The sequence below is a fragment of the Haliotis asinina genome, chromosome 7, assembly GCF_037392515.1.
Source record: "Haliotis asinina isolate JCU_RB_2024 chromosome 7, JCU_Hal_asi_v2, whole genome shotgun sequence".
Classification (NCBI taxonomy): Eukaryota; Metazoa; Mollusca; class Gastropoda; order Lepetellida; family Haliotidae; genus Haliotis; species Haliotis asinina.
In genome coordinates, this window is record NC_090286.1 from 59581057 (window position 1) to 59594520 (window position 13464).

The 13464-nt window shown below is 39.0% G+C and overlaps 1 protein-coding gene across 19 annotated transcripts in view; it reads left to right on the top strand.

Moving 5' to 3' along the window:
• LOC137290516 (polypyrimidine tract-binding protein 1-like) overlaps nt 1-13464 on the top strand; it is a 126233-nt gene that overhangs the window by 97887 nt on the left and 14882 nt on the right. For all 19 annotated transcript variants that reach the window (XM_067821517.1, XM_067821512.1, XM_067821511.1 and 16 more), the window contains 4 exons: nt 4647-4799; nt 10273-10425; nt 12660-12827; nt 13353-13404. In XM_067821517.1, coding sequence (XP_067677618.1) covers nt 4647-4799; nt 10273-10425; nt 12660-12827; nt 13353-13404 — 526 coding nt within the window. The remainder of the gene's footprint in view (nt 1-4646; nt 4800-10272; nt 10426-12659; nt 12828-13352; nt 13405-13464) is intronic.

A 13464-nucleotide genomic window follows, 5' to 3' on the forward strand; every position in this document is an offset into this window, starting at 1 on the left:
ATGATGTTAAGGAGTACATATATACCTTGCAAGTCCTATGACAGTTTCATGCCCGAGTGAATACTTTTGGTCTATGGCCTGGCAAACATTTGATTTGTTGTTAGATGGGTATTTATGTGAAAGTGGCTGTGTGAAATTGTGCTTGTTTACCACAACCCTTCTACCTGTATCTATGGTTTCCATTTCTTGTTGGGACAATAGCTGGAAAGCCAGCTAGCAAGCCAGACAAACCTCACCAGTCTGATTGGGAATGAAAGAGACAGCCTCGTTTGGTGAAAGCTTTGTGGATCCCCAAAGGTTTGCGTGGTGACAAGAGAGATGAAAGCTACCCAGCAGTAATATTTCAGTGTCAGAGATATTATTCATTAGCACAACATGAATGCCTTGTCCTGATCAAGAACTATTCAGCATGGTTTGGGTTACTGTGTGATAGAATTCCGCTTGCTGGAGTTTTCTGTTGCTAGGTGATATGTCCTACACAAAGCAATAATTGATATACCAAATACATCCTGGCACTGATTTCTTTGTCTTTTATGCATATATACAGAGATGCCCTTTACCACAAAAGGGTCTTGTACAAAGACTGTCTAACCATATGTACAGCTATGAGAGATATCACAGTTTTGACCATAAGATACATTTCTTTAAAATCACCCGACATTCCATATGTTTAGCGCCAAGACATAAACATTGTGATTGACTTGCTAACACAGTCGTGACTCCCTTACTTTAAAACTTTCTACAGTGTTAGAAGATTGCTAATTTCATATTTACATGAACTAACCACAGTCACTTGAGTGTTAACATGGTACAATGCTGTCTGTTATCGTTAACAAGTCTCAGTACTGATTTTACAGAAATATGTGGTTGAATGTCTTTATCTCTCTTGCCAGCTCTGTTGGTTTTCTGTTGGAGTGTGTATTAAGTTTGGTTTGTTCAGTCATAAGGTAATGATGCTCCTCAAGGAGGAGCATGATTGGTCAGAGTGGTATTGGTGCCAAAGACTGTGTTATTATTAGTGCGGGATGTGATGCATTGTCATTCAATCTGGACCCTCTGTCTGCTGGGACACCTCTTGGCAGGGATTAATACAACTAGCATTGCTATAATTTCATCCTGACACCCCTGTGATGTCCCATTGGATTCACCCTCCATGGGATTCAGAATCATGATCATTGTATTCAGTGGGGATGATAGCATCTCATTGACCCTGTATTTATGTTTTTGGTGGGCTTGTCAGTCCAGTATTTCTATGACTTGTTATTGATTCACTGCTGTCTCTGAAAGAAGTAGGACACTAGAATGTTTAATTCAAGCTGGTTGGCGAGTGTATCTAATGGTTGGTAATTGGATGTAGTCCCTTGAGATAGGTGATGGCGCCTCTGTACTGCATGGTGCTGTGAAGGTTTATACAGTGTTAATTTCACAGTGATACAAAAACATACTTTGGTTTCAGGTAGTTTGGTTTGAGAAGAGTTAAAACGCAACCCAATTCTGGAGAACACTGTTCTCTTACAACCTGAGTGGACTTCGAAATCTCAGTCTCTCGAGTCTCTTGGATAGCCAGCTGGAAGAGAAATCTGTGTCAGGGCCAAATGTGGTGGTGAGATCAAACATCTTTTTGATGTTTTCAGTTGTGACAGAAGTCTTGTTTTTGTCAAATTCAGCACAAAACATACCTCACCAATGCATGATCTGGCTTGATCCAGACACATCTGCATGTGGACTGCAGTCATATTGTGCAGGCTGCATGGTCTCAGAAATCAGAGTTGGATTTCCCTAACTCATTGTACGGTTAACTCATTGTACAGTGGCTGCAAGTCACAGTTGGATTTGATTTCCCTCACTCTTTGTACGATAACCGCAAGACACAGTTGGATTTCCCTCACTCATTGTACGATGAACGCAAGACACTGTTGGACTTCTGACACTCATTGTACGATGGCCGCAAGACAGATGGATTTCCCTCACTCATTGTACAATGGACGCAAGACACTGTTGGACTTCCCTCACTCATTTTACGATGGCCACCAGGTGTAGTGGCATCTGTTCAACAGTCTGACATTCCACACAGACCTGAGGAAGGGTATATTTCCCCTGTGATCAGCACCGGCTGTGTATCAACATGATTGCTATCAAGCTATACTGAAGATGTAATCCTGACATTCCAGCTGTAAAACTCGCTGGTCACTCCTGCAGTTTGTCTGTATATCACACAGTAACATAACTGGGGAACTACTGCAGCAACAATCAGATCTACACACAGTTCAGCAAATATGTCCATACACATTTTTCTTGTTTCAGTGAATGTCACTCTTTATTCCAGTAAGCACATTTTGTCCAGTGAGTGATTCTAAGAAATAGGAGTTAGGTGTCTTTTTCATGTCTGAGCAGATCGTTTTCTATGAAGTTTATCTGTAAGTCTTAAAAAGGTGTTTCCAATTGTTTCTTGCTCTTTTGCTGTTGTTGAACAAGAATTTATAGATGTCAGAAGAATCAACAACATGAGAAATAGCTGGAAGTTTCTGGTGTGTGTAATTGACAAACCAGTCTACATACAGATTTAAAGCCTGCATTCCAGACGTGTAATATGAGACCGTATCAGAATGTGTATAATATTCATCTGTTATGTCCCAGTCACACCTCACACATTCATACTGATGTGATTTCACACTTTTTGCCATACTTTATTAATAATTTTTCCTACGCCTAATGTTGTTTGCTTCTAACTAACTTGCCCCTAAGGAATGGTTTAGTAAATAGGGGAAACAGCTGCCCTGATTAACTCTAAGACTCAATTACCCATGCTTAGATTTACCCAACGCTTTGTTGTGAAGCTTCCTTTCCGTATTCTGCTGTAACACTTCTTTCAAATTGTTCTCTTGGGGCAAAATCTCATCACATGATAAAAACACACTCCTGCTTTACTTGGTGGCTTCTGAGAGCTTTGATATGACAGGAAAGAAGTCCGCTATTTGATCAAGCTTTTACTTCGGCAGTGGGCGATGGTGTCATTGCACAATATAGTTGCTATGTTCGACGCCAACTGTCTTGTCACCGGATAAGGCAGAGTATAAATTGGATTTCAGTCAGATAAACTTAATTTTCATCCAAACAGTATCATGTGTTTTAGCATTCTGTTTGTTGAAGTGGAAAGGTGCGAATGGAAGTTCATGCCATGAAGTTGCAAAAGTACATCAGTGCTTTTGAAATGTTGCTTATTTAGGAACTTCTCTCCTCACTGTTACAATTGTTTTTGTTTCTGTCTCTTTGCGCTTTTTCCTAAATCAATATGCAACCAGAATAAAAGCAATTTTGAAAAACATCCAGAAGACTGTGTGAAATCAGAGACTCGCTACAGCATGCAGCCAACACATACTCTGATGGGTACTGCACTAAATGATTCTTCATAGAATTAACTTGCTTTCACAGGATATACTGCTCATCTTGTCTACAGGAATATTTAAATAATTCATGGAGTTCTCTTTATTGGAGCATATAAAATCCAGAAGCGATTTTCTTAATCCAATCAGTCACATCACCAACATGAACAATTCATGACACATGACTTTATTTGGATTCACGGATACCTTACCACATGTAGTCTTTCATGAATCTTGTGAAGGCTAAACATTGTTGGGAGTTGATAAGATATAGAATAAGGGACAAGAAGATTAAAAGCTGGAAAAGAGAATTCAGTGACTTTCTTAGAGATTTATGGGAGCTGTATTTAATCAGTTCGATTCTTATTCTGTCTTTTTCATCCCTCCCAATATCCTCCGATGAAGGTGACATTTCATCAGTTGACCAAGTTCAAAGTTGCAGTCTTGATCGTTATAATTTCATTACAGTGTTGATCTGCGTTGATGTTTTCAGTACGGCAGCCACGTAATTCCATTTACTGACAGTGATTGTAGGCGACACCATAACCCATTAGTGTCTCTGTATGCGGCCAGTGCTTCTGCATCTGTTTCTGTATAGAGATGATAATCGCAATCTGTCTTTGTTCCGTGATCAACATAATGATCACTTGTTTATCTACAGATTCTCTTGTCTTTGAAGGCTCCGTTACACACACGCTGAGCTTTGAACGAAGTAATACAAATGGGGTAATCATGCTTTTGATGCTGCCCGTCATATATCCTTGATATCTGTGGAGAAAATTTGCTCTTGTCACATAAATAAGATAGAAAGTAGAAGAAGATGGCAGCTAGTTTAAATAACTGTGGATCTTGGGAAGATGGATGGCGGTTCATTGATTGAAGGTTTTGCGTCTGTTATATGATTGTGACATTATTAGGCTGAAAAATAATCACATTGTTATTGTTTATGTTAGCAGCTTCTTAAAATGCAAAAATGCCAATATACAATAGGTGAATGGCTACAGTTGTGTAGTTGTAACATTGTTTTATGAGCTACTGTGTATTTCATACACACTGAAAAGCAGACAATTTCTTCATATTTACCTCATGTTTCAGATAGTGAGATTGCCTTAGAATGAAAAATCAAAAGGACTCGGTGGGTCATGAATGTTTTTCACACAAATATATTAGTTATAACATTAAGCTCCATAGTTTCATCTGTGTCTGAAAACTATGTATTAAGTTAATTCCTATTTGTTCTTATGTGTCCATTTTTGTTTTCAGGTGAAGCTGGACCAGACCAACAACACAAATGCCCCTTCCAGGGTCATCCACATCCGCAGTCTGCCCAATGATGTTGCAGAAACCGACATCGTACAGCTCGGATTACCGTTTGGAGAGATGAGCAAAGTCCTACTGCTCAAACAGAAAAATCAGGTAAGACGAGATTGGTATTGTGACAAAGGATGGACACTGGCACAACCGTCCTCTTATGTTGGGGAAGGGGAAGCTGTAGAGGAAGAAGACATCTTTAAGCAGAATTCAATATAAGTGATGAAAGAGGTCTCTTGCTGGGCTAGTCTAAGGTGACAGAAGATAATGTGCACAGTGTCCTTCCTTTGGTCTGATTATTATGTTCGTGCCACAGATGGTGGTTTCTGACGTGAACGTTCTTGACTTGCATCACTGTGGATCTTTCTCCCATGGAGCTCATGTATCCCTGCCATGAATGTTGCTGAGTGCGGCATAAAACAAAACATACTAATGTATCCATGCTTTATGGACAACTCTTTATCTGTGCAAGAGTGAAATAGATAGGGTTCAGCATTCTGAAGGCAGTGGCAGCTGTTAACTGTGTGTGTTTTTTGGTCACCTTAATTGGTATATAATAGTCTGTTAGATTTAGTGACAGTTGTCCATGGAATCTTTGTTTCATACGTGTCTGTCAGTTGGAATGTGAGGGGCTGTTCTTAGCTTTTAACTTGTAATCATCACTAGCGTTTCCAATTGTGCACTTGACTGGCAGCTCAAAAACATGATGACCAATGATTGGGAGGAGGATCACCTCCTGCTGCAGGTTGTACCTTGGGGAGTACTGATTGTAAGTCAGACAGAAAATAGGTAATTGTGTCATTTGAGTGGAACAGTTTCAACACAGATTTTTTATACACCATTATTAGATTTGTATTGCACATTGTATGCATTAATTGGGAAAGTAGTTATAAGTTAACATGGAATTAAGATGTATTGTTATTATTCATGGTTAGTCTTCTACCATTTAGCTATTCTTTTGGACTGGTTTGTTAACGGTTAGAGATACACAGAAGACAATGTCTCTTGATGGGATTCTGCTTTTGAATGAGTCCCCAACAGGCTATGGTAGTTGTAGTGGTTCGGCATGGTGGCATGTTTGACTGCATGTTGTCGTATCTTGACCGAGTGGATCATTGGTCACAATATCCATCACCAGATTGTCTGGTCCAGACGCAGTTATTTACAGACTGTCGCCATATTGCTGGAATATTGCTGAATGAGGCGTCATGTTACTAACAAGAAACAAATATTCTTGGTTCACATCAGTTTAATGGTCAATCAGTAATTTTAAGAACTTTGTTCAGGTTAAGAAACGTGCGTCGTAAATCTTTGTGTTAATAATCTGGCTGCTCAATATTCCCAGGTTTGTCTTTGTACAAGCTGCAATCTTGCCACAGAGGATTTCATGGCATGACATAATTAATTTAAAAAGACATCTGTGCAGTAGCCTGTATGATCACCTCAAACAGGACAGGGGTAAGAAGTGTGTTCTCAACTGCAGTTGGGACAACATGAGATATGCAGGAACAGACAACTATAAATTGAAGTTGAGAAATGATGAAAGAAAGATAGTCATCTCGCACTTGACGCAGAATCAATCTGCTGCGACATCAAAGATGCGGAATAGGCGATTAGCATTTATCAATATCTTTGGCCATAGTGCCCGAACATGACCTTGAATTCATTGAAAGATCAAGGCACAAATCAAATCCTTTATGGTGCTTGATCCTTAAGTGCTGGCCCCTGTTCCAATCTTGTGGGCATTAACGTAGCATTGTGGTGCAATCACACTTGCCATTAATCTTGTATTGTAGTGCTATCACCTTCGACATTATATGGTATTGTTCAACAATCTCATTTGACATTATATGGTATTTTGCAACAATTACATGTGATATTAATGTGGTATTTAGTTGAGTTATGCATTGCCTCTGATTTCATGATATTATATGTATCCTGCTGTATATTCTTCATGTATCATAGTACACAGAGATGATGAAATTGCTGCTTTTCAAAGCATTCTTTTAATTTCTCTAAAATGCCATAAAATGTTTGTAAATTAATTTGTTTGTGTTTCTTATGTAAAGTGCCAAAGTATGTTTCCTTGAGTTGGCAACATGGTCTGTCATCCAGGCAATAAAGACCCTAGTTGGGCAAAGGCAATAAGAGACTTATCTATGTTGTGTTAATGTTGTATGAGGTTGTTATCAGGGCTCTGCATGCCCTAAAGATGGCAGTACTGATATCACTCAGACATCCACTCAGCCAAGAAATTGTTTCCTCAAGGTCCTCCTCCTGGAGCTCTTGTGGAATCTACAGACTCCAGAGAATATATGTACAGTATGTGCATGGTGGCTGACACCCCTGTAGCAACACCTCTCTGGTATTGTTTTTTCTTGCAACTCTTAGCAAGTTTAGATGATTCAACCCCCCACTTTATGGAGCAGGGTGGTGTGGTGCCCGGTGTGCCCTAAAGTAAAGCTGAACTCATTCAGTCACTCACTTTATGGAATGTTGGACAGAATAAACAATTTTGTTAGAGAAATAGGATTTTGTGTTAAGGAATACTTTTATTCTAAATTCATTAACTGACTGACTGACAGTGTAGCAGATTGAGGTATTTTAGGGTCAAAAGGGAGACTTGAATATGGTGTACAAAATGGCCGAGTGAGGTAGTTGAGGTGTATGTACTGTTCCAGCTATACAAGATGGCGGTAGTAGGTAGGCCAGACTGTGTGTGGACCTTGATTTCTTCCGATTAGGTCTATTTCTTCTGTACACGAACCTGCCTATATGGAATTTTAGATCTAGTGGCTGAAGGAAGTCATCTGCTTCATGTGAAATTGTTATGGCTTTTTTCTTAAAACAAGCAGGTGATTATGATGTATAAGTCATCCATGACTTCAAGATGGCTTCTATAGGACACAGCCCAATTCTTTAATTACCAAATGTTTTGATCAGTGTTTAAGGCCTAAATCTCATGTTTTTACAAAATTAAATGTATCCTAAGTAATTCAAGATCTGAATACACATTCGGACTGGGAACGCTGAATGACAGGTACTCATTCCTTGAAGACATTACATATTTTTCTTCATTCACTTGTTTGCATTGATGAACATTGTATTGTTGATTCCGTCTAAGAAAATGACATTGACGAATTTTGCAGCTTTAGAATTGGAAAATGCTAGGCAATTTTTTGGAAGGAGTTAACAAGGATTGAAGAGCTTGGCCATAGATTGAGGCCAATCCACCTGTACTTTGCTGCTAATGATGCCAGTAAAATGACCGCTTTTTCTGCAATTCTCAATGAAGGTGTTGATAGATGGCAGCGCTAGTTCACAGCAAGTGTCCCCACAGGAAAGAGGTTTAAATGGAAAAAGTGGATTTTCCCACTCCTGTGCAGGACAGTAGTCTGGAGTCGATACAGCGATGAAGAAAGAATCTTTTCTTGTGAGAGGGACGAGATTAAGAAGCTATCTGCAACTGACTTGCCGTGTACAATGGTGTATCTGTGAATAGCGTGTAAGCCTTTTGGAGAGGGCCTTTATTGTGTTAGCATGAGTCGGAGGCTGTCGGGAGGAGATCAGAGTAATTGACAGACAGCCAACGTGTCATTTGAGGCCAGATGCTTGCAAACAAGGCTTCCATGATTAATAGTGTGCACAGCTTCTATTTCAGAGTGGAAATATTGTAGTGATGGATTAGTCCCTTATTTGATGAAATGAGAAGAATTGGTCAGTTAGATTTGTTAGAATGCTACAATTTGGGGAAATTATGATTATCCTGATACAATAAAATCCTGGTTTCTGTCTCGGAAACATGAAGGAAATGAGATTTTGTACCATGCCAATTCATTTTCCATCTGGTCTACTTTGACTGTATGTACTTAATCAAAAGCCATTGCTTGACAGGGCGAGTCATACTGGTGAAGAGTCTCTTTTTGAGAGTACATCTCATTTAGACATTTAAATTAGCCTCCTATTTATGGTACAAATATATACAGTTAAATCCTGCAAATTTAATTAAATCTGTTTACATGAAGACATTTTTATCAAATCGCTCTACTTATTGCCCTGGCAACATTGTGGAATTGTATTGACGTCTGACAGATTATATGTCGTTAGTATCGATCCGACTATTATGATTCTAAATTGCTACATCTTAGAGGAGGCCTGTTTGAGGACAGCGTCCCTCAAAGGTATAGTTGTTGTCATCTCATTTCACCCCGCAAGGTAGCACATCTTGGATGACCACAAGCCCTTTCACATCTGTAACGGTTGGCTCTGCGATTAACTCGATAGCCAAGTTGGCTGTCATTAGTGTCGATTGTTCTTGTAGCATTGTCTACGGCACTGACCATACCCTCAGGACCCAGGATTATCGTCTGGCAATTTACAAAGGGAGTTAATTATTTCATAGGGCTTCTTGGCAGTCATTGCCTTGTGGCAGTGAAGTGTGGACATTGTTATGGTTAAGGTTTCGTTTTGGATCTGAGCCTCCACTCTTTAGATCGCTTATGTTTCTGTTTTGCTGATTTTATGTTACTAGTCAGAATTAGCATCTTCTAGAGAGCTAGTGATGGCCAGTGGCAGCTTTGACGTAAAACGTTGCTTATGTCCATGGTTATGACTTGTGTCTAGACCAGTAGCTCTTGTCATTGGTCAGATTTGACATCAAACTAATTGCAATAATCAGTGTAAATCTTGATAAATCTTAACTCATTAGTTTCCTTATGGGAACAGTCTGCCTTGTTATATCTTCACTAGGCACATTTAATGTTAGTCTCTTCTGTCTTCTGTGTTCATTATGTGTGAAAGGTATCATATTTACTCCCAGATTAAAATTCTAATCCAAGGATCTTTTCCGAGCTATGCTAGTCGTAAGAGGCGACTAATGGGATTGGGTGGTCAGGCTGACTGACTTGGTTGACACACGTCATCGGTTCCCATGTTGTTGATCACTGGATTCTCTGGTCTAGATTCGATTATTTACAGACTGCCACCATATGGCTGGAATATTGCTGAGTGCGGCGTTAAACTGAATTCACTTGCTCACTCCTTTCCGAGAGGAAATAATGTGTAAAGGTCATAACTGATCTGTTTGAAGGAGATAGGTCTTTCTGCAAGCATGGGGAAATTAGGTCTTACAAATCTTCTAAGTCCAAATGCTTGCTTTATTATTTTTACTGCTTAAAAACTAGATATTGTCTCCAGGTTGTCCTGTTATGTTAACCATGTATGCCACATTAACATCACCAATGTTACCTCATTCAGAACAAGGACAGTATTCTTTACCATGATTGTCAGTGTTAATGAAACTAACCTGTTTCAACAGAAATTTTATACTAAAGGTAAATACATATGTTTGGGGCATAAAGAGTGAGAAATGGATATAATGAAATTCATTCCATAGTTAGTCTCTTTCGTGGTACAACAAGTTTAGCTTTATAGCATACATATCATAATAGTATAGCTAGACCAAAGATGGAATGTGTAAATGTAAACATACAACAATATGGTATGCTTAAAACCATGCCTGTGGTAATATAGCACACAGAAATGTAAACCCCTGAATGAATACGCTGTTTGTTTTCAGGCTTTCTTGGAATTCAATGATGAGGGGTCTGCAGCCAACATGGTGTCCTACTACCAGACCACACCTTCCCAAGTCCGCTTGAAACCATGCTATGTCCAGTTCTCCAACCACAAAGAACTCAGTATCAAGACAGATGCTTCACATGCATACCAGGTGTGTACCAGTCGCTGATTACAGGTAGCTAGGGATTCTTACAGTTGTCTTGTTTTCTCAAAGGGGGAAGCGTTTTTGTTTTCTTTTACTCTTTACCTTCAAAAAAAAAAAACGTAACTGAATAGTGCATTTTGGTTCTGATTTACGTGAAACTGGGAGAGGTGCATTGAAGAAATAAAATGAGATTCTGCAGCGTTAGGTTACGAAGAAAGTGGAATGATATCATACATACTGGAATTGACAGTGACTGATGACATCACTCAAATCTAGGGTTCCTCATCCCCCACCATTGTATTTTTGCTTAAGCAACGATGTTCAGTTGCAGTTTGTTTTGCTGAATGTGAGTGGTATTGCCTGAAAGTGACATAAAATCCTACTGACAACTCAGGTACAAACAAATGGATTAAGGTTGAAACCGTTTTCATGGTTTTCATGACAGCAAGAGTTCTTCCCAAATGATGGCATGATCATTTTTCTAGCTCTTTGAAATTTACACCTCCAGATTCTGATACAAGATCTGTTCAAGCTGCTTCAGAAGTTTGGGCTTCAGTTATTGACTCTTCCATACATGATTTATATTTATGGCAAGAAATAGCATTAATTTCTGTATTAGCTGTAGGGGAAACTGTATGGGAGAAACAGCTGTAATGAAAAACAAAACCTTTCACCGTTTGAAGATGACACGCCTTTGTGGCAAGTCAAGATTGCATCTCAGATGACTATCATTCCACAGGCTCTCATGTTTTCACGATAAATCACAAATATGGCCTACTTTATTTCCCCTTTCAGACGTTCATTGTAACCAAAACAAGTCCTGAATATTTTTGGTGGTCTTGCCATGCTCAGTAGTAACTGATTAGTGAGTTTGCACTGGAGAGAACAGTTGCCTGATAACAGCCTTGGGGGGGTGGGGCTTTTCCCCAATACACCATAGTTTGTAGTTCGGGTGAAGAGATCTCAAACCAATCTGACATTGTCAGTGTGACTGTGGCTACCCGTGCCTGTTCAGAGAAATCTCCTTTTACTTGGTATTAAAAATATCCTATAATTCTGAATTCCTGAGATAACAATCTTTAGTGCCTATCTGAGCATTTTATAAAGTGAAAAACAAGTGGAGACAAATTTGTGATGTAAATTCTTGGAGGCTTATGTTTCAGGAGTTGCATGAAATATAAATTGTCTTCATCTCCATTTACATTATCATTTGGTATAAATCATCTGTTTCCATGACAACAGAATGCTGTTTAATGCTATAACTCGTCCAAATTGCCTTAACATGTCAGTAAAATAGGGAACCATATAAGTTTAATAGGTACTTTCTAATGCAGTTTGATTAATTAGGGCCTGATGGTACTGCTGATCTGCTTGGTGTCATGGTTGCAATCTTGAGTAGTAATACTCCACTGAGTATACCTTGGTGATAGACTGTCCTTGGATGGGGATGAAGAGACTGTCATATATTTCAATAATAGCACAAAGTGCTAGACTTGCATGTATTACTCTTCATATTTGTGAACTGCATACAAGCTGTCCGATGATGCCTGCTTCAAATGTAAATATTTCAGTTTGCATTTCTGTTGAATCCAAAGAATGGTACTAGTTAGTAGTACTATTCTACCCGAGACTTTCATGGGTCTCGTGCAATATGTCATACAGTTCTCATCATAGTTTGCCAAAATGCTGCATTGTCTGGGTCTCTTGTTTCATATGAAAACATGTGTAAACCTTTCTTGAACATATATGTGCTGTTTCCTTGTGCCTATCTTCACCTGGAATAAGTTACACCTATGAATATTAATGGAAGTAGTTGGGAAATTCTGATCACCATGTAGGTGGAGAAAGAATAAATCCATTATTAATAAATGTAATTTGTTATATTGAGTTATTAACATAACTCATGAATATAGATGATAATGTTTTGACGACTCAGCTATCCTGCCCAGCTAGTTTTCGTACCAATGATTATGCCCATTCAATGTGACAGTGAAAAGCAGTGGTTTGTATGTAATGTAGCTCAGTGAGGAGACATATCTCCTGATGTTGCACATGTATTTTAGTACATACAAATCAGCTCATGGAGTGGCTAATGGGGAAGATCTACAGTTTTTAATGCTTCCTAGCTGAGTGAATCTTTCCTTGGTGTCCCTGGTCTTGATGGGACTGGACAATTGTTAATAGTAGCGTCAAGTCAGACTCACTCACCCGAGACTTGACTTACAATGTTGATGTTGCAGAATGCTACAGCACAAGCGGCTTTGCAGGCAGCTCAAGCTGTGATTCACGCCCGCGGCGGTGGCGGCAACAGTGGTGCCTTCCTCGAATCAAACGAGTGTAATCAGACGGTGCTACGCGTGATTGTTGACAACATCTTGTACCCCATCACACTTGACGTGCTCCACTCTGTACGTATACCCTGGACTCATGCTTTTATTCAGTTTCTTACTTGATTAGTATAATATGAACGTAATTTAGAGTTCAAATAATTCATAAATTCTGATTTTATTATCATTAAGAATGTTTTTCTTACCAATGAAGTCATTATTTCATGTATGTGTTTGGATCATGCATTTTTGGACAGCATGCATTATCAGACGACAGACATGCCGTAATGAGGGGATTTCGTCACACAGACAGTGTAAAGTTTTGAATGATGTTTTCTGAAAAAAAAATCATCATTTATCATTTTTTGCTCATTCAGTAATTGAAACAATGGATGTTCTTAAGTGAGTGGAAATCCATCACATAGAGATACATTGACGATGCTCCAAGTGTAATAACTGTAGGTTGGGATGCAGATGATGTCCATATGTATCATCTAAATCTGAAAACCTTCTGTTGATCCTCTCTTGCTGATGCATCCACCAGATTGCAGCACCAGCAATGACGTTTACAAGACAAGATACTTATAATACTGCATTTATTTTCAGTTATTCTCTAGATTTGGAAAAGTTCTCAAGATCATCACTTTCACCAAGAACAGTAAGTAAAGCTATTTTACAGAGAAGCATGAGAAATGTCTAGACTGAACTGTGTCATGTA